The sequence below is a fragment of the Anolis sagrei genome, chromosome 1, assembly GCF_037176765.1.
Source record: "Anolis sagrei isolate rAnoSag1 chromosome 1, rAnoSag1.mat, whole genome shotgun sequence".
Taxonomy (NCBI): Eukaryota; Metazoa; Chordata; class Lepidosauria; order Squamata; family Dactyloidae; genus Anolis; species Anolis sagrei.
Window position 1 is genome coordinate 305,989,738 of NC_090021.1, and position 22,372 is coordinate 306,012,109.

General features: G+C 39.9%; 1 protein-coding gene across 5 annotated transcripts in view; it reads left to right on the plus strand.

Moving 5' to 3' along the window:
• The window catches only part of ESRRB (estrogen related receptor beta), a 187,470-nt gene that overhangs the window by 110,454 nt on the left and 54,644 nt on the right, over positions 1–22,372 (plus strand). For all 5 annotated transcript variants that reach the window (XM_060758124.2, XM_060758116.2, XM_060758091.2 and 2 more), the window contains one exon: positions 21,405–21,814. In XM_060758124.2, the coding sequence (XP_060614107.2) occupies positions 21,418–21,814 (397 nt within the window). In that variant the 5' untranslated portion in view covers positions 21,405–21,417. The remainder of the gene's footprint in view (positions 1–21,404; positions 21,815–22,372) is intronic.

Below are 22,372 nucleotides of genomic sequence, written 5' to 3' on the forward strand. Positions count from 1 at the left end.
ATAATTGTGTCACTAACAGTCTTTGAATACACAAAAATTGAATACAATGCTCATATCCACCCTCGTGGATGTCTGAACCCTGTATCTTGACTATACCTAGGCTGGAAATATATTGTAGATCTGCACAAAAGGACCTAAGAGACCCACAAACACTTCAAGGGGGTGGGAAGAGAATTATTTTTGAAGTGTGAAACAATGGCTATCGTGTCTGTGGATAAAAGGGCCATAATGTATACACAGGCCTTCCAGTTAGTTGGCATGTATCCTGATATTCTATAAATGTGAGTTGGGTTTTTTTTAATAAGTTAAAAAGAATCAAATATAGGATGCAGATCTCAGCAACTTCTGATAGCAGGCCATGTTTTATGTGCACGAAACTTTTATATTCCTATCTCTCTATGACGCATCAGGGACTGCAGTCTAAAGATAGTAATCAAATAGCACTCCACTTTGATGCCCCTAATTACACCATCCCTTGAGTAAGCATCACTGTCACCCCCATGACTTCAAGGTTGCAGTTATTTAACAGGTTTCTTTTCTCCTAAACTCAAGCAACATTTCCCCCATGTTTTCAGAAAGTGAAGGAGCCTGATCCTAAAAGTTGGTATGGGAACTCTGGAAAAGATGGCAGAGTTTATACAGCAGAGAGGAACAATGTGGCACTTCAGACTTTCAACCCGGCAGTCCTTGTCTCAGAGACGCCATTGCAGAAACTGAGGAAAGGGGATATCTTGGCTACAGGGTATCAGTGTTTGGTTAAAGGAGACATGGCTCAGCTCCCTGCCATGGAAACCCACAGATAATCTTGACCAAGTCACACTCTCTCAGCATTAGAGAAAGGCAATCCAAAACCTCCTTTACAAACATATTTCCAACCCCTCCCCCCAAAAAAACCTCTATCACAGGGTTGTTGTGAGTCAGAGTTCACTTGAAAACATCAACCATAACAACATATAGTTGCAGGGTGACATAGTTTTCAGTGGGCAATGATCCATTAGTGTTAGGAGGGGCCTGCTGGGATTTAAAGTGCTAGAACTGTAGAGATGGATCAATAGCTGCTTGTGTGTTTGTACTTTTCTGCCATTATATGCTTGAACTTCAACATTTGCACGACATCAGTCATAGGAGTGTGAGAACATCAGAAAAGATTTTATTCCAGCATTCTGTTCTCAAAGCAGCCAGTTGGTTTCCCCTGGAAAGTCCCAAGCAGGAGATGTCTGTAAAAACACCCTTCTGCACGTTGTTCTTTGCATTCAATACAGATAGATGTGTACTGGAGGGGGAATAAAGGTATCTTATTGGCTGACCTTTTTATTTAGATGGATGTTCGGGAACTACTCAACTAATGAAAAATGGGATTTTAACTGCTGGATGAGGTACATTTTATTGATGCAAAAAGTTACAGCTGCATTTTTAAAACCGTTTTTAATTCAGCTATGTTTTAACATTATCATTTGTTTCACTGTATTGTTGTTCTTAACTGCCATCAAGTTGGCTTTGATTTATGACAACTTTATGAATGAGAGACCTCTTAACCCAAGCTATCAACAGCCCTGCTAGGATCTTGTAACCTCGGAGCAGCCATGATAACCTTAATTGAGGCTCTACACCAGTGGTTCTCAACCTGTGGGTCCCCAGAAGTTTTGGCCTTCAATTCCCAGAAATCCTAACAGCTGGTAAACTGGCTGGGATTTTTAGGATTTGTAGGCCAAAACACCTGGGAACCCACAGGCTGAGAACCACTGCCCTACATTGTCCTTATATTCCTGGATCTGAGTCCAGATTATCTGCAATGACTTGGAAGAGTCCACTGCCATACAATCCGGGAAATGCAGATAATCTGGGATCAGATCCTGGGATATAAGGAGAGTGTAGAAGAGGCCTGAGCCAATCCACCAGTAATGCCATCTTCCTCTTTTCCAACTACTTTTCATCTTACTAGCATTATTGTTTTCTCATGATTCATTCATCTGTAATGTGTGGTATAGCTCTGAGCACATCAGTGGCTGAACATCCTTTCAGTTTGAGTCCGGTTGCATCATTAGACACAGGACTACTCATACTTCCCCAGTAGCTACTTGAGTGCCCTCTGACGTGGGAATCTAATCCTCTGGCAATATTATATATCGTTTCACCTGGGATTATCTCATTATAAGTTTTCATGTTAAAAGACACTCAGTAGAAGTTTACTGATTCCCCCTTTCTCACAGTACTGTTAGTTATGGTGCCACTGCTGTTACGTCTGAGTGATTCTCTACCAGTGTAACCCTTCACTACTGATTCTGCCCAGTAGCTGTTTGGCATATTTAGTTTGGATCCTCACTGAAAGTCTGTGTAGTGCAAGAGATCCTACCAGCAGCAGTGCCATGATTGGCCTCTTCCCTCACAGGAGCATGCATTCCCACCACCATGGAAAAGTAGTGCCATGAAAGTCTTGACTGTATGAAATAGCTGAATACCATCCTGTCCCTATCTGAAGCCAGTGTAGCATAATGGTTTGAGCTAAATGAGCATAATGGTTGGACTAAAACTTGGAGAAACAGGTCCAACTGGGTGACCTTGGCCAAATCAAACACACTTAGCATCAGAAAACTCTATGATAGGTCTGCCTTAGGGTAATCATATGTTGGAAATGCCTTGAAGACACACAACAACATTAACAACCTTGTATGAGCAATCAGAAATGTGATTTGGTTGTCCTTTTCCCCAGACTTTCCAGCTGGTGTGCCCTGTTGTCTCCAGCAGAGTTACCGTACTTATAGTCAGTGCGTGTCTTGTTTCAAGCATAGTCCTTCAAAGTCATTCACTTTGTCACTCCGTTGATAAACAAAACATTTGTGAGTAGAGCAGCTGCTGAATGCTTCACCTTGCAGTAACCCTCGAATCAGTTATGGCATTGGCAAGGCACCGAGTAATAGCAGAACCACTTCCCTGGTCCAGACCCTGGCAGTGTTGAGGAAGTCAAATAAAAATGTTAAAATGAAAAATTGTGGTTTACCTCTGATCCCAAAAATAGCATGAAAAACGGAAAGGAAAGGGGAAGCAGCCATGGCAGCAAACTGCCACCTCTGTCTCAGTGTTTACATTGCTGGCCCATAACCACAAATTGATTTCTCTATATCATTGGATTCTTGGATGTAGTATACAACTGGACTCGATCCAGATTCCTGACTGCTTATTGGCATCTAATGAACTCTTCATTTAGGTAAATTTCAGGCAAAACCTTACGAGGTGTCTGTTTTGTGTGTGTGGCCTCTTCTTTGATCTGGACATGCTTTCCTTTCTGTCCACAGCTCTCCCTGTTTCCTTGTAGGACCATCTCCCCATTTGCCTCCTCTTCCTATTCCATGAATGGGGAGAGGAGTAATCCTGTTAGGTGCTTGCAGCAGGCATGGCCACCGAATGCGCTCGCAGCGCCTATGCCAGGTCGAGTGTCATTGCCAGCAGCGCTCTTGGCGGGATGAAGGTTGCATTAGTGAACAGTAATTGAAATGCAAAATAACATTTTGATCGAGCGAGCAGGCTGTTTATTTATCAGATCAATAGCCAAAATGCCCCATCTGGAGAAGTCAGTGTGATAATAAGTGATAGCATTCCAAGGGCAAGCAGAACACACACAGCGGAGAGGACATGCGAGGAGGGTGGGATGCGCAAGTGGATGAGGGCCTCCAAAGCAGTCCCTCTCCCCTCTCTCCTTCTCCCTGCCTCCATCCCCTTTCCTTGCTGTCTTCCTAATCGCTCTCACCAAGGGCAGCATGTTCGTTTCCACATTTAGCAACAGGAAAGCAAACATCCCTTAAATAGCCCATCGAATCCAATTCTAGATGCATGTGTAAAATCATATGAGGGAAATGTTTCCCTTACATATTCCCAGGAGATACGTAGGGTTCGGGGTGCCATTTGACAAGGATATCTGTCAAGGAGTTTCTTGGCTTGTTGTGAAGTCATTCTAATTTTGCAATACTTTGTAAACAGTCATAGCCAATTTGCTTGCACCATTCCCCCCCAAATAATATAGGCATAGTAATTTGTAGCAGATTATAATTTACAAATGATATAATATTAATATTATTGTCACAGATTTTTTCCAACCTTATTTTTCTTAAGGAATTTAAATGGTTAGATAGTACAGTGCCAGATTTCTCATTTATTTGGAATCTGTATGATTAAGCTGGCAAGTGAAAAGGAAAACAATACACAATATGTCTTATTGATGTTTTAGCTTATTTTTTCAAACATTATCTAGGCCAGGCATGGGCCAGCTTGGGCCCTCCAGGTGTTTTGGACTTCAATTCCCACAATTCTGGGTTATATGGCTGTGTGGAAGGGCCCTGGGAGAGAAAGGCCTTTCAGAATGTTCTGTACTGTTTATTTCTTGCTAATGCTGAATGGTCTTCCTTTTCACTGCTTTTGATTATATTGCTATTTTTTTTAATGATATGAATTTTAAAACTGTAATTGTTTTAACTTCTATAAGATACCTTGATAACAGCAAGAGCAATGCTGTTCTGAAGATTGAGGTTCTTTACTTTTCTGTGATGGCTCTTTCCATAATGTTTCCTGTATGCATTGTTTTTTTTGTTTTTGTTTTTTTGCACTGCCTGAAGGCACCAGATCGTGCCTGATGTGTTTAACCCTATTGTAGGGTGGCTATAAATTGGAGTTGACTTGAAGTCACATAAAAAGAGAAACAAGTTACAACTAACCATGGTTTAAAGCAGGCCCAAGACATTTTGCTGCCTGTAGCTGAGCAGCACGTGACACCTACCATAACCCCATAATCAATTTGTATAGTATCTTAAAACCAGTCCACTTATTTTGGGGATAGGAGACATAAAATTCAAAAACCACCTCTCTGACTTCTTGGCAGTAAAATTACAGTAACCAGAGATTACTTGGCTGCCCTTTTAGGACAGCTGAAATATTTAACTCAGTTTTTCCTCAACATTCCTAATGCTGTGACCACTTAATACAGTTCTTCATGTTGTGGTGACTCCCAACTATAATATTATGTTCGTTGCTACTTCATAACTGTAATTTTGCTACTGTTATGAATCGTAATGTAAATATCTGATATGCAGGATGTATTTTCATTCACTGGACCAATTTGGCACAAATATCTGATGTGTCCAAATTTGAATACTGGTGGGGTTGGGCAGGATTGATTTTGTCATTTGGGAGTTGTGGCTGCTGGGATTTATAGCTCACCTAAATCAAAGAGCATTCTGAATTTCACCAATGATAGAATTGAACCAAACTTGGCACACAGAACTCCAATGACCAACAGAAAATACTAGAAGGGTTTGGTGGGCAATGACCTTGAGTTTTGGAGTTGTAGTTCATCTACACCCAAAGAGCACTGTGGACTCAAACAATGATGGATCTGGACCAAACTTGCCATGAATGCTCAATATGCCCAAATGCCAACACTGGTGGAGTTTGGGGAAAATAGAGCTTGACATTTGTGAGTTGTAGTTGCTGGGATTTATAATTCACCTACAATCAAAGAGGATTCTGAACTCCACCAATGATAGAATTGGGCTAAACTTCCCACACAGAACTCCCATGACCAATAGGAAATACTGTGTTTTCTGATTATCTTTGGTGACCCCTCCGACACCTCCCTCACAACCCCCCCCCCCCAGGGGTCCCAACCCCCAGGTTCAGAAACACTGCTTTAACCTAAGGCAGTTATCTCTTTTTGTCTAATGATTGGGCTGATTAGTTCTGATTCGCTGATTGTTCTTTCTTTTCTGCTATAGTTCTTTCTATAATTTTCCTCATATGCATCCCATTTTTTGTGATGCCTAAATAACATCCTGTCTATTTGTGGGAGCTAAGCAAGGGCAGGCCTGGCTAATACCTGAAGGGAAGCCCACCAAAGCATACGAGGTAGTCTAAGTGAAAATACATTAAATATTAGTATGACAGATATGAAGTGGATAAGATTCTCATGTGTAAAGACGTATTAAGGACTAAATTCAGAATCTTTCAGGCATAGAATTTCTGATTTCTTAGTATGGTTGTAAAAGCTGAAGAAAGATGTCAGGAAGAAAATCAACTCATTTGAATTACAGTGCTGGAGAAGTGTTATATGGACAGTTGAAAATAAAAATGAATAGGTCTTAGAGCAAATCATGCTTAAACCTTTCCTAGAACCAAAGATTACCAAACTGAGGTTCTCATAGAATTAGATGACGGAGCAATAATGGTTGCTAAAGAAATAAGTAGTAGTGAAAAAAAGGGGGACGGCACTACAGGTCATTTTATTCAACCAAGGAAGCCATGGTTTACAATACCTGAGCCATACAAGTTTATGACTGGGGATCTTGGAGGTTGCTCATTTGTAGGATCACCATAGGTCAAAGTTAACTTGGTGGCAATTATAGTAGAGTCTCCCTTATCCAACATAAATGGGCCAGCAGAATGTTGGATAAGCAAAAATGTTGGATAATAAGGAAGGATTAAGGACAAGCCTATTAAATGTCAAATTACATTATGATTTTACAAATTAAGTACCAAAACATCCTGTTTCACAACAAAACGACAGAAAAAGCACTCCACTACACAGTAATGTTATGTAGTAATTACTGTATTTACGAATTTAGCAGCAAAACATCACAACGTATTGAAACAGCTGTGGATCCGGGTGGGAGGCAGATTGTGTTGGATAATACAGAATGTTGGATGAGTGAAGGTTGGATAAGTGAGACTCTATTGTAGCAATAACAAATTAGTGCAGAATAATACTCTCTCTCTGTGTCTCTCTTGTATATGGTGTGCAGTATACTATATGATATAGCATATACTCACACATATGCACTATTGGATATTTTAGTATTCTCTACAAAAATGGCATCCTTATGTTAAGGAAACATAGCAGTGGATATTATCACCAAAAGTGAGACATTCAAAGCTGTATTTCTGAGTAGCTTCTGTTCTATCATATAGTTAATTGTTTTGAGGCTATGTTTGTTCAAGTAGGTCAGAGGATGAAATTAGAGACAGTCTATATTTAATACACACTTTTAAAAACTATCCACAGAGGCTAGGAAAATAAGTAAAAATAGGCAAGAGTACAGGGAACCAGTGTATCATTAAAATAAAATTATGTCAAAATAATTTCAGTCTTGACATGTAGCTGTTCATTCCAACTCTAAAAGTGAATAAGCATGTTTTGCAGGTGAATTTTATTTTCTTTTTTATTGTACCCTTACCAAATGCTCTAATTTGACTTAATTTTAATAAGTTCACTTCTGCTACTCTATCCCTCACCCCTGCAAAACCATCAGAGTGTTATAATTTCTCACTTGGGCCATGTCTAAAGGGCCAAACCATGTGGATTTACTTTCAGCTGCTGGAAGAAGCCACACGATGCATGGCTGGATTTGCAGCAGAGGAGCTGTACTCAACCATTAATTCAGCTCAAGAGGAAATAGAATTTACTCCAGAGTTTCTAGGAAGCAGCCTCATCATTGACCCCAATGTGCTCTTGACCAGGCTGTCTAGATGCCCAAAGGGATCAATGTGCCCAGGCTTGCATTGGGATAGATCCTGAGTAGTTTGCCCTGGATTAATTGCATGAGTGTAGACATGGCCTAGAAAAATATATTCTGCAAAATGGGCATATTTTTCTAGTTAATCTTCTAAAGCCTGGATAGAAAAATTGGTAGGAAGAGTTCTAATTAATCCCCTGCCATCCCATGTTTCTATCTCTTCCTCCCACTTATTCACTTTGTCCTTTCATTGGTAAAAACTAAGCTGAAAATGGTTTGCACTCAGTTAATTTAGCAGCAGATGAGGGGAGAGATCTTAGAATCATAGAATCTTAGAGTTAGAAGAGACCTTGTGGGCCATCCAGTCCAACCCTCTGCCAAGAAGCAGGAAAATCACATTCAAATTAACACTTACAGATGGTCTCTGTTTAAAACCCTACAAAGAAGGAGCCTCCACCACACTCCAGGGCAAAGAGTTCCACTGCTGAACAGCTCTCACAGTTAGGAAGTTGGGTTGTTGTCTCTTTTCCAGTCCATATGGCCATGTGCCAGAAGCATTCTCTCCTGATGTTTTGCCCACATCTATGGCAGGTATCCTCAGAGGTTGTGAGGTTAGAGCTGTAGAAAGTTAGGAAGTTCTTCCTCATGTTCAGGTGGAAACTCCTTTCCTGTAGTTTGAAGCCATTGTTCTGTGTCCTAGTCTACACTGCATTATATGACTAAATGCTTAAATGCTGATCATATAATACAGTTTCAAACTGTATTATATGGCTGTATAGATGGAGCCTGTGAATTTGAGGAGTGCATATGAGGAAGAATTTCATTTTAGTTTTTTAAAAATAATTTTATTCACATTTGATATAGAAGTAACCTGAGATGAAGTGACTGTAGGTAAAGGTAAAGGTTTTCCCTAAAATTAAGTCCAGTTGTGTCCGACTCTGGGGGTTGGTGCTTATCTCCATTTCTAAGCCGAGGAGTCGGCATTGTCTGTAGACACCTTCTAGGTCATGTGGCCAGCATGACTGCATGGAGTGCTGTTACTTTTCCACCAGAGCAGTACCTATTGATCTACTCACATTTGCATGTTTTTGAACTGCTAGGTTGGCAGAAGTTGGGACTAACAGCGGAAGCTCACCCTGCTCCCTGGATTCGAACCTGTGGCCTTTCGGTTAGCAAGTTCAGCAGCTCAGCAGTTTAACCCACTGCATCACTGGGGGAATGTATGAGAAAACAAATAAGAAAAAAAATCCAAATTCCTAATTCTATCCGGAACCCCCAGTGGCACAACGGGTTAAACCCTTGTGCTGGCAGGAGTGAAGGGGACAGTGTGGATGAGCTCCCTCTGTCACCTCTGGCTCCCCATGTGGGACATGAGAGAAGCCTCCCACAAGGATTGTAAAACATCAAAACATCCGGGTGGCCCCTGGGCAGATGGCCAATTCTCTCACACTAGAAACAACTTGTAGTTTCTCAAATCACTCCTGACATACACACACACACACACACACACACAAAATTCCATCCTTAGAACACAATCAAGACTGCTTTCTTTCATGTGCTGCCAAGCCTGTTCTAAGAACTAGAGGACAAAATTCAGGGGGAAATCATATGATGTTTTCCCAATATTAAGTGAATCAAACTTAATATTGGGAAAACACAAAGAAACATGGTGATGGGGCTGAATGGAGTAAGAAAAAGGAAGGTGTCTGGATTTCTTTGTAAGGGCTCCTTTTTTGCATGGTTTTGACAGCAAGCAGGGAAAGCAGTTCTTTTATGGAGCCAGACCTGGGCTACCGATCTGGAGCTGCTATCTGATCTCACACAATAGATTAAAGAAACAAAGCCACCTCTCTCTGTTTATAAGCTACTGAATCTATTTTTATTCAAAAGCCTGGACCCAAAGGTCTGCTGCTCCCCTCCAACTCTTCCATGGGGGGAAAAATCAATTCTTTTGATTCATTTGGAAGAACTGGGCCTCAGCCAAATTCCATGTCAATAGGCCTAATATAACCCAGTTCTCAAGCCACTAGCCAAAGTGCTCCCTGGAGCCTTGTCTGAGACATCCTTTGCTAGGCAGGGAAGCCGCTGGGTGAACTGGGCGCTTCCTTGGTCCAACCATACACTTTCCATTCCCCACAGGAAGCTCCAAAGTGGAATGTTTACAGTAGAGGGGGTGGGGTGGGGGGTGGAGGGGCTCAGACAGACAGTGTGTGGCACAAGAACCATTTTTTTAAGCATTTCTAAATAGGATAATGAAGTGTCATCTAATATTTAAAAACTATCCTGGTTTTGAGGTGTAATATCTCTTCATGGTTTCAACAGGGCTTCATCATTTTTATTGACATCTCTTGTATGGATTAAAACACAGATGAGCGAACATAACAAAGCTGCTTTATGCTACATCAAATTAAATTAAAATAACAATAAAAATAACAACACTTTATTTACGTATATTCTGCCCTTCTCCCTGGGGAGACTCAGAGCGGATTACAGTATATAAGCAGACACAGGCAAACATTCAATGTCTTATTTCAATGACATGCAATGAAACACAAACACAGAGAAAAAGGCAAAGGCTTCTCGTTTAATTTCCGGCTCTGGAGGCGGTGCTAATCCCTGGCTCTGGGGAGGATGCTCTTTCTCCATTTCTAAGCCTGCGTACGTAGACACCTCCTAGTCATGTAGCCAATGTGACTGCTTGGAGCATATTTTACCTTTCCTGCCAAAGTGGTGCCTAATGATCTACTCATATTTGCATATTTTTGAACTGCTAGGTTGGCAGGAGCTAGGGCTAGCAGTGGGAGCTCACCCTATCCTGCAGATTCGAACTGCAAACCTTCAGATCAGCAGTTCAGCAGCACAAAGGTTCAACCCATTGTGCCACCGCAGCCCCATGTTACTTTGGGGAGTATTGCCAGTGTCTTATTGGGGCAGTGGTCTAAAAAATAACTTTCTAATCACATTATTAGCCCATCTCAATCAGGGCTACTTGTTTATCTGGCAGAGATTTTCCCCCCAAAATCTTCTAAATAAGGGCTAAATCCAATTGTTATGGCAGACTAGAGTAAACTCATTGAATCAATTGGATTTACATAAGTATTGACGTAGCATTCAGCAATTGATTCAGCCAATCCACTCTGCTTAGAACCAGCAATTGGACTTTGCACTCATATCCTTTCAGCTGGTTTGAGTACAGACTTTCTGAAATTAAAATGCATGCAGTTTTAGTGTTTCCCATGTAAACCTCTGTTTATTGAAAGAAACTTGCCATCAAGTGTTGCAAGTAAAGGAGGATGGCAGTCCAAATTTTTAAAAGTGTGTGAAATGATGTATCTCAATGATAATATATGTCTTTGCACGGAGAAGGTCCCAGGTTCAGTTCTTGGCATCTCTAGGAAGAGCTAGAAGAATATCTGTCTTAAACTATTGAAAACCAGTACCTTTCACAGTTGGGATTCCTGGACCAGTTTATTTTAGTTTTGTATGTTTCTATCAGGACATTTAGGTGCCATCACCCCAATGATGCAATACTACATATATCTAAACCCGGCACTTTCCTTGTTTATTATTTTGTTTTAATTTTATTCTTCCTCAGTCTGGGGACCTTTGGTCACGATGGGCTATAACTCTCATCATTTCCAAGTCAATATAGTAATAAAAATAAAATATTGCTACCAATTCAAAGGAATTGATCCCAAATCTAAAGCAGCTCACCTCATTCTGGGTAACTATATTACACTGTAAAAATTGTAACAGTAAGTTAATACATTTTAACACTGGAAATAAAAAATAACTACATTACTTTAAAAAAACTTTCCAAGTCTTGAACTTTTCCTCTGCAATACGGGGATATTTGAAGTATTACAGAGAAAATATGAGTGCAGTGTTCAAAACCTCAGAAATGTGCTATGAACATCTTTCTCCTTTATTCTCTTATTAAGATGTGTTGTCCACATTTCATTAAGGAGAATTCCCAAGGAAGTGTTACAGGAAGTGAAAGAAATATTTATATTTGGAGGAGACAGAGGTTAAACCAGGCATGGGCAAACTTCGGCTCTCTAGGTGTTTTTGTTGTATTGTCAAAGGTTTTCATGGCCGGAATCACTGGGTTGTTGTAGGTTTTTCCGGCTGTATGGCCATGTTCTAGAAGCATTCTCTCCTGACATTTTGCCTGCATCTGTGGCAAGCATCCTCAGAAGTTGTGATGTAGAATGTGCCCCTCTTTAATGGGTTTTGTAGATAGCTATCAGAAAGAAAATACTGAAAATACTCTTTTAAATTAGTTTTATTCTATAATTTTCACAAGTAGTGCATATTTTCAGAAACTACTAATTTTAAACACCTCTGGATCTAACAAGCCTTGCTAATTGATCTGCTGTTAAGACAAACTTGCTGCAGAACATTCAAGAAATTGTGCATATTGTCAATAATGCATAATCAATGTAATTAACAACTTACTTATAAACAGAAGTATCCACAACAAGTGCAGCAAACTCTAGTTAACAGTTCTGTTTGTATTATGCCCTCCAGTTAATGTACTGCAGTGAGATACAACTGGAACTGTCCAAGGTGCTGCAAGCTTCTACACAGTCATATAACCCAGAATATCAAGGCAGAAAATCCCACAATGTCTGCTTTGAACTGGGTTATGCGAGTCCACACTGCAATATATTCTACTTCAAAGCAGATAATGTGGGATTTTATTCATCGTTTATTCATCAGATAATGTGGGATTTTATTCAAGGGGCCTAAGTTGACTAGTTTCACTATCATTATTGTTTTTGCTTCAGGGATATGTGTCACCATCACAAAAATAAATCAGTCTTTTGGTGATCGGCTCACTTTTTGGCTCCGAATTTTTAATTTTGTACACTGCTCCTTTATGGCTGCATTGGTTCATTTTCTGAAGTTCATAGTACTCACCCTTACTGTATATATTGCTACCCCTCTATTCGGCCTAGGTCAGACCACACCTGGAATGTTGTGTCCAATTCTGGCCACCACAATTGAAGGGAGATGTTGACAAACTGGATGAGGGTGACTCAAATGATCAAAGGTCTGGAGAATAAGCCCTATGAGGAGAGGCTTAAAGAGCTGGGCGTGTTTAGCCTGCAGAAGAGAAGGCTGAGAGGAGACATGATGGCCATGTATAAATATGTGAGGGGAAGTCATAGGGAGGAGGGAGCAAGCTCATCTTGTGCTGCCCTGGAGACTAGGACATGGAACACTGGCTTCAAACTACAGGAAAGGAGATTCCACCTGAACATGAGGAAGAACCTCCTAACTGTGAGAGCTGTTCAGCAGTGGAACTCTCTGCCACAGCGTGTGGAAGAGGATCCTTCTTTAGAGGCTTTTAAACAGAGGCTGGATGGCCATCTGTTGGGTGTGCTTTGAATGCGATTTTCCTGCTTCTTGGCAGAGGGTAAGACTCGATGGCCCACGAGGTCCAACTCTATGATTCTATGATTCTATGAACATAGAGTCAAACATCAGCACACCCTTCTGACTGTTCTGATTTGGCAGGATTAGTTCAGATTAATCCTGCTTTTTCAAATACTTTTATATGTCCTTGTTTCTCTCTTGTCCTTTCCCTTTTTCTTCCTGGCTAACTTCCACTGGTGCAAACTGAGTTTGTACTCAATTATCCCAAAAGGAGGAAGAGGAGGATGAAGAAAAGGTAGATAGATTTAGGCCCCTTGTACACTGTCATATAATCCAGATCATCAAAGTAGTTTATCCACATTATCTGCTTTGAACTGTCTTATCTGAGTCTACGCTGGCATATGATGCAGTTCAAGGCAGATATTCTGGATTTTATATGGCAGTGTAGATGGGGCTTCAGGCAAAAGCAAACTGCAGCAGGATTTCCTAGCATGTGGGCCCTTCCTCATCAACTTTTGCCATCTTAGCGGCATTCTGTTGCATAGCTACATATGTTCCAGTTTTCATTTGTGAATTGTTGGAAGATATGCATCAGTACTTATTCTTTTAACCCTTTAAATATTTTTGGATATTTATCCAGTCTCATGGACCTTACAAATTCAGACCACAACATCTATGGCAGGGTTTAATGTGATTTTTGTATACTGCATCTTCATTCTCCCCAAATTCTCCAACATTTTGGCCGCCAAACCATGTAGAAAGACTCCTCAATGTATGAACACATACAAAATGCCTCTTTGTATCTTCTTAGATCTCCACAGTCCTCCTCAAAATGGCAAAAGGAAAATGATTTCCCATTCAGCATTTGGGCAGGGAGATATATATATATTTAAAAAATGATTATCTTTTGATTTTTCATACTGGTATACTCATTCTCTTTCCCTTGAACTGAGCTAATTCATTTATTTATTGTGTCAAAAGCCAATTGAGAATACAGTTATCTATCTATATATACATGCTCTGTAGATCTTAGGAAGCTGTTCTTGATTTAAGGTGTGGGCTTCCTGGCTTATACCCAAACAGAGAATGGGCCAGAGATGTCAATGCCTTGATCCTTTCATTGCTGGCTGATACTTCCGTGGATATCAGGTGTTGCAATACTGGCTAAACAGTAAAATTTCTCCAACGGTGTTGGGCATAGACATCCTGTGATAATGCGGCTTATCTCATTGTTTTAACGTGATGAGATGTATTCCATACTGGCCATGCATCCTCAGCAGCAGAGTAGCAAAGCACAAGGGCAGATATTTTCACTGTATCTGGTTGTGATCCCTAGGTTGTGCCAGTCAGCTTTCATATGATAGTGGTGAAAACAGCAAATATGACATGATCTGAAGGTTAACAGTTAGCAATTTCAACCCCAAATATATGCTTTATGAAGTTTATGCATAACAGTTTTTATGCATAACAACTATTGATCATTTCTCTATGTCTCTCCATGTGCTTGGTTAGCCTGTTTTAAAATTAGTACCTGTTTTAATTGAAATTTTATTTATTTATTGTATTGTAATGCTTTTTATTGTGAGTCTCCATATGGAGAAAATAGTGGGATATAAATAAACACAATAAAATATAATAATAATAATTTTTACTGGATGTTGTTGTCTATTTTCAAATGCAGACGTTGCTATTTTTTTTGGAAACCAGACATTTATTAACCCATTTTATATTAATTTCTAGGAAACCTTTAAATCATTTTTGCATGCAAGAATTATTAATTACCCTAAAGCTATTAGCTGTCAATGTAGTGTATAATTTTAGAAAAACACATCAAATCAAAATATTAAAAGAGCAATCAATTACAAGTAGACAAGCCTAAAACACACATCACATGAAAATTTGAAATATTATGGAGAGAAAAGTTCTTGAAATGAGATAAAAACAGAAATATGAGACTATTAAAGGCTTGGGTAAATTATTTTTTTTCCTTGTGTGAAAAGGCAAAATAGGCCTGGGGACAATATACCACAATTAGAAGGGAAGAACAACCAAAGAAGCTCAGCACTCCTCACATTTCCCCTTGATGGAGCATTTTCTGATTTAAATCTCATGCAGTGATGATTCAATTTTAATGTGTTTCATTAAGCATTTTCTTTACTTTTACTGCTTTGAGAGTACTGTCATACAAACACTTTTCATGTACTTTATTTTGCATGCGCCAAACATATTGCTAGTACAGTATGATGATGATGTTGATGATAGTAATGTCTTATCTTCCTCTTCTTGTGGATCATGGAGCTTAAACACATAACACAACACATTAAACATAACTTCAGTTAAAAGAGCATATAGCATCAATGCATATTAAAATAAATCAATCAACACTCTAAAATTCATAATTTAAAACTAATGTGGTTAAGTAGGTTGCTGTGAGTTTTCCGGGCTGATTAGCCATATTCCAGAAGCATTCTCTCCTGACATTTCACCCACATCTACGGCAGCTTCCTCAGCAGTGGAGGGGTCTGTTGGAAACTAGGTAAATGAGATTGATATATCTGTGGAATGTCCAGGTGGGAGAAAGAACACTCATCTGCTTGAAGCTGCAAAGCCATTCAACCCTAATCAAGGTGGCCAATTGCAACATTCACACCTGCCTCCAGCAGACAAAGTTATTTCTTCCACCCTGGACATTCCACAGATATATAAACCTCACTTACCTAGTTTCCAACAGACTTCATAACCTCTGAGGATGCCTGCCATATATGTGGGTCAAATGTCAGGAGAGAATGCTTTTGGAACATGGCCATACAGTCCAGAAAACTCACAGCAACCCAGTGATTCCAGCCATGAAAGCCTTTGATGAAAGCCATAATGTGGTAAGCCTTCTGAAAGAGACTGATTTTCCTGCCGTTTTAAATGCAGACATCTTATCTAGTTGATGAGTCCTCTTCAAGAGGTCTTTCCACAGTCTGAAGTTAGGTTAAGAAAATGTCCTCTGGATAACAACTGACAGCCTAAAGTGCGTCTACACTGCAGAATTTAGGTTTTGACACCACTTGCACTGCTATGGTACCATGGGATTTGCAGTTTAGAGAAGCACCAGCACTCTTTGAGAGAGAAGGTTAAAGGCTTTGCAAAACTACATCTCCTAATATTCCGCAGCACCGAGCCAAAACAGTTAAAGTGGTGTTGAACTGCATCAATTCTAAGTGTAGATGCACCCCTAGTTTGGCTGGCTGAAGTAGATGTCCTCTGGAGGACCTGAGTATATGGAGCAGATTATATGGAGAAGGCAACCCTGTAGATAACCTGAACCCATATCATGCAGGGCTTTCAAGGTAATAGCCCAAATCTTCCTCAGAAGCATTTAAAGACTAACTTGGGCTTACCTGATCCAAAAAGTACTTTCAGTTTTCCCAGTTATATTGTCAGCATTTTTCATCCACAGCCATCCTTGGAGACAAGATGTGTTCAGATGGTCTAGAAAAGAAATATATTGTGCTCATTCTCACCAAGAATATTTCATTATCCTTTAGAAAACCTACATTAGTTAGGCCATGTATATAAAATCACTTGAGATGTATCATATTTCTAAGACAGTATTCATAGAATCATAGAATTGGAAGAGACCTCATGGGCCATCCAGTCCAACCCCCTACCAAGAAGCAGGACTTGGCAGGGGACTGGACTGGATGGCCCATGAGGTCTCTTCCAACTCTATTCATTTTAAGATGCCCTCTGATATCAGTATCACCAACAGAAAAAAGCTCTCTCTCTCTCTCTCTCTCTCTATATATATATAAGTTCCCACAATTTTAAGACACACCTCATTTTTATATGTTTGTATAGGGAAAAAGGTGTATCTTAGAACTGAAGAAGTACAGTATATGTGTGTGTGTGTGTGTGTAGGGTAAAGGTTTCTCCTGACATTAAGTCTAGTCATGTTCGACTCTGTGGGGTGGTGCTCATCTCCATTTCTAAGCCAAAGAGCTGGCGTTGTCCATAGACACCTCCAAGGTCATGTGGCCAGCATGACTGCATGGCGCACCGTTATCTTCCCGCTGGAGTGGTACCTATTGATCTACTCACATCTGCATGTTTTTGAATTGCTAGGTTGGCAGAAACTGGGTCTAACAGTAGGAGCTCACCCCGCTCCCCGTATTCAAACCACCAACCTTTCGATCAGCAAGTTTAGCAGCTCAGCGGTTTAATCCACTGAGCCACCATTTATTTATTTATTTATTTATTTATTTATTTCCTATATTTCTACCCTGCCTTTCTCACCCCCGAGGGGGGACTCAGGGCAGCTTCCACAGGTGGGGGGCCACTGATGAGAAGGCCCTGTCCCTCGTCACAACCAGTCGCATTTGTGATGTTGGTGGGATCAAGAGCAGGGCCTCCCCGGATGATCTTAAGTTTCGTGATGGTTCGTACCAGGAGATACGTTTAGACAGGGGCCCATGTATCTCTCTCTCTCTCTCTCTCTCTCTGTGTGTGTTTGATTTCTTGTCCACCTTTCTTCTGGGATGAGGTTTGTTTTTATAATGCGGCAAGTATGCATTTATTATTCAACAGCAAATGATTCTGGCATGGTGGGGGGAGCAAGTAACATATGCTCTATGATGAAAATCAGTTAAGGGAAATGCTATAGGTTTTTAAGTCAAAGTGGAAAGATACATTTTTCATTTGTTGATCAGAATTACATGGCATCTTTTTAAAGCAAGTGTAAGAAACATCTGTCTATTGATGGCGTTATGCTGCTGAAGTGCATAAGTACAAATTGCAGGATCAGGGTAGCACTGTTACATTTCCAGAATTCATTCTTTAAAAAGCTTTCTATCCTCATGACCATTGAGTAATAAATAATAAAAATGGCAGAAAAACCCTTCTGAACCCCCATCCCAAAAGTATGATATATATACATTTAACTGAAATCAGGATTACAATTAACATTCTCCTCCATCTTTCCTGCATTTTAAAAGGGTTACAATCAAACTGCTCATAGTTTTTAAAATAACTATAGTTATTTACACAAAAATTTAAGGGGGATCTGAAAGACATTAGGATGAGGGAGAGAGAACAAGAGTTAGCAGAAAAACAAAGATTTCAGCTTCAAATTCTAACAAAAAATGATGTGTGTTATGAACAAAATTGCACAGTGGTTAGGAGAGCTAATATACATTTGCTTGAAGACAACTATGGCACTTCCAGAAAGCTAAGTATGCATTGGATCTTTTTATTGCAGTTAGCTCTGGATTTTATCTACTTTGAAAATTAAAATACTAATATGGCAAACATTTAGAAGAGAAACTTAGGCCCCTCCACACAGCTGTATAAAATCCACATTGAACAAAGCCCTATATGCTTCAGGTCCAACCTATCTTTGAGACCATATCTCTTTCTATGAATTGGCATTGAGATCGGCAGGGGAGGTTCTTCTCTCAGTCCCACCACCATCTCAAGTGCAGTTGGTGGGGATGAGAGAGAGGGCCTTCTCTGTAGTGGATTAGGTTAGCCCCCACCCTGGAATCCTTCCATTCCAGCCTAAAAACATGGATTTTTAAGCAGGCCTTTGACCTTGAGTAGGCTGAAATGGACCCATATGAGGTCAACACTTTGGCACTTTAGTTGTGTATTGATGGTATGTGTTTTTCAATTGTGTATTTTATCTTATTTTATGTGACGATAGTGGTTGTTTATAACTTTCATGTGATATTGTTTTATACTCATGTACTGTTTATGTTTATAGTGCACTTGCAGTGTTTTGTAAGCCACTCGAGTCCCTTTTTGGGATATGGAGGCGATATATAAATAAAGATTATTATTATTATTATTATTATTCAGGATGAATTCTGTGGTTTTAAATCTCTAGGGAGAAAATATGAACTTGTGTCCAAAATGAATTAAAAGTATACTCAAGAGAAGTGCATTTTTTGGAAGATGCTTGGTGTCAAATCTAGACTCTAGAAGAAATTGTGGTACCACAAATGGAATTATAAATGAATTGCACATATCTGTTTAAAAGGCTAAATTTTAGTGTCTCCAATCAAGTTCTTCTAAGGCACATGTGGGGCTTGCAGTAAGAAGAATGGAGAAAAGGAAAAACCAAGGGATTTACAAAAAATATCCCAAAATAGAAATAAATTCAGGTTGCAAAGAGATCTATTGACTGAAGCCACATCCTATTGAATATAGCAACAGTATCATTTGCATTAAATTTTACCCCTCGACTACTTGGTCCCATGCAAAATTTGTAACATGATTTAATCTTATACGAAGACAGTTTATTTTGTAAAATTAGGTTAGAGCTCGAATATTTTAAGGCTAGGTTAATAAAAAACTACTGGGGCACACAGATGCTTTGCATGAAGTCGTTTAAATCAGGCATGGGGAAACTTTGGCTGTTAGGAATTGTGGGAGTTGAAGTCCAAAACACTTGGAGGGCTGAAGTTTGCCCATGCCTGGACTAAACTGCATGAGGCCGGGAAGGAAGAGCATTGTTAAGACTATGCTCTTTTGGGCCTGGCCTCATGTTAGCCGCCCCGAGTCCCCTTTGGAGAGATGGTGGCTGGTGGTTATAAATAAAGATTATTATTATTATTATTATTATTATTATTATTATTATTATTTATAACATGTACTCACCTGCTTTTAGGGTCTAAGTTTCCCACACTTGGTTTAGATGATACTCCAATTTAAAAGTAGCAAGAAGGATTGCCGAAACAAATTGATATAATAGTGGCAAAGAGTCTAATGTGGTATGTTGAGAGAAATCTGAGGGGAATGGAAGAGAGTAGCTATCGAGCAATATCAGTCTGCAACATGATCCATGGCTTAGAGAGCAAATGGAACACTTAACTGTATATCTAACTAGCCAGGCTTCATGTTTAGGAGCAGCCTCTCATTCTGTTCACCATTCAGGGTGTATTTCGGGTGTTGCATTCTTATGTAAGCACCTTGCAACAGGAAATACATAGACGACTTGGAATCAATCCAAATAAGGGCAGCAGAGGTGCTTAAAGGATTATCACAAATGACCTGTGATTAAAAGAGGGTTGAAAGAAGGATGAAAAGAATGAAATGCCGAGAACCTCTAAAGTGGTTATCTGGGGCTAGGAACAGTAACTGAGCTTCTTGCCTGTTCATGGGAGAACACGATCAAATCTCGCTCCATTCACATTCCTAAAAGAGCAATCAGAGCCAAGCAATATCTTTTTTCTTTATGGATATACACTAGGACAAATAGGTCCACTTACATTTTGCCATGTTCTTAGATTTCATTCCTATTGTACACTTGCAATTGGTTGAATAATACACAAAATATCTGTCTGATTTTTTTAAAAAGGATGACAATATTGTATATTACCCTTCTAAAGAAGACTATATTTATTTATTTATTTATTTCTTGCATTTATTAACCGCCGCTCTCAGCCCTAGGGCGACTCGTGGTGGTGTACAATACAAAAAAGACACTTTACAAAGCAATCAGGACAACAAACTAACATCACTAATACACAACATTTAAATTACACTAAAAATCCGCTGCGTCATATTATGGAATCATAATCAATCTCGTAGTCGTAAGTTTGAGGGACTGTGACCTGGCCATCTGTTTAAAAAGTTTGAGGACCCCTGGACTAGATTTGTTAATCTAGTATCCACTGAGATTAAACCTTACTGGGTGCCCTTGGGTCACTTTGTGTTACCTATCTCATGTAGTTGTTGCCACAGAATCGTAGAGTTAGAAGAGATCACAAGGGCAATCCAGTTCAACCCCTGCTATGCATGAACACACCAACAAAGCACTCCTGGCAGATGGCCATCCAGCCTCTGCTTAAAAACCTCCACGGAAGGAGACTCCAGCACACTCTGAGGCAGTATATTTCACTGACAAACAGCACTTACCATCAGGAAGTTCTTAATGTTTATGCGTTATCTCTTTTTCTGCAATTTGTGAGAATCAAGTGAGAAGAAGTGCAATTGTGGTCCACACAGGGCTCTTTGGAGAGAAGGGGGAAACTAAATATAACATATACAGTACGACCTGCTTATCTGGAAGACTGGTATGTGCAGTTTCACCTACACAAACTATGTCCTCTCCAAGGTTTTTCTAGGTCCTCCAGACTATCTGTGTTAAATTTCAGCCAGTAGTTACCATATACTTATTCTGAGTCCTCCAGTGAAGCTCTATAGTATGCTCTGGCAGAAGTCATTTATTTCGGTAGGGTTTGTCATGCATCAAAGTTTCCAGCTTGTATTTTAGTTCATGTTTTGGCTTGGAAAGTGCAATTAGGTAGGTTCACATTCAAATAAACGTAGAATGAATTTGTCACCCTGAGTCCTCATCCCTTGACTTATAAGATTTCTGGGCTGGATTTTAAGTATGTGCTGGTGAAGAATCTATGCTTGAGTAAATATTGCATTCGCTTTCCAAATATCATTTTAAAAGTCAGGATAGGCACAGTTCCAGCTATGTGTGGTTTTTATGTCAGCTAATAGTTTTTTTCCTGTGTTTCCTATTCACAGGCTGTTAGGCAGAATGTCCACGGATGAGCGGCATCTCACCTCCAGCTGTGGGTCCTTCATCAAGACTGAGCCGTCCAGCCCATCCTCAGGCATTGATGCCATCAGCCACCACAGTCCCAGCGGTTCATCCGATGCCAGTGGTGGTTACGGCCTCACTATGGGTGGCCATCCCAATGGCCTGGACTCACCGCCCATGTTCAACAGTGCGGGGATTGGGGGTGGGCCCTGCCGCAAGCGATATGATGACTGTGCCAGCGCCATCATGGAAGATTCACCCACCAAGTGCGAGTATATGCTCAATGCTATTCCCAAGAGGCTGTGCTTAGTGTGTGGGGACATTGCATCAGGATACCACTATGGAGTGGCCTCCTGTGAAGCATGCAAAGCCTTCTTCAAGAGAACAATTCAAGGTATGGGACCTGGGCGGGTTGGGAATATATATCAGATACAGATGGAATGAGTAGTCAAAAATGTGTGTGTGTTTTTTTTTAAATGGTCAAAAATATGTTTTTTCATCCATGGGAAAATTGAATGAGGAGCATTCTGAAGTGACAAGAATTTTCAGAGTCCGGAATGTATTCTGTACAAAATTTATACACGGTTTTATGTGCAGAAGTCAGCAATTTTTGCACAGGAAACAGTATTTTCTATATAGATAATACTATTTATATGCATAAATATTATTCTTACACATGGAAAATACTGGGTTGTTGTAGGTTTTTTGGGCTGTATGGCCATGTTTCTAGAATATGGCCATATAGCCCAAAAAACCTACAACAACCCAATGATTCCGGCCATGAAAGCCTTCGACAATACATGGAAAATACCGTTTCCTCTGCAGAAAATGCTGGTTTGTTTTTTTTTTTGTGAACTCACTCCCATGGAAATTTTGTGAGAATAAGCCCTGAAATGTGAACAGTTTTTTGAAAAATGCAAGTTTTTGAAGAATTTTTCCACAGCAGGTTGCT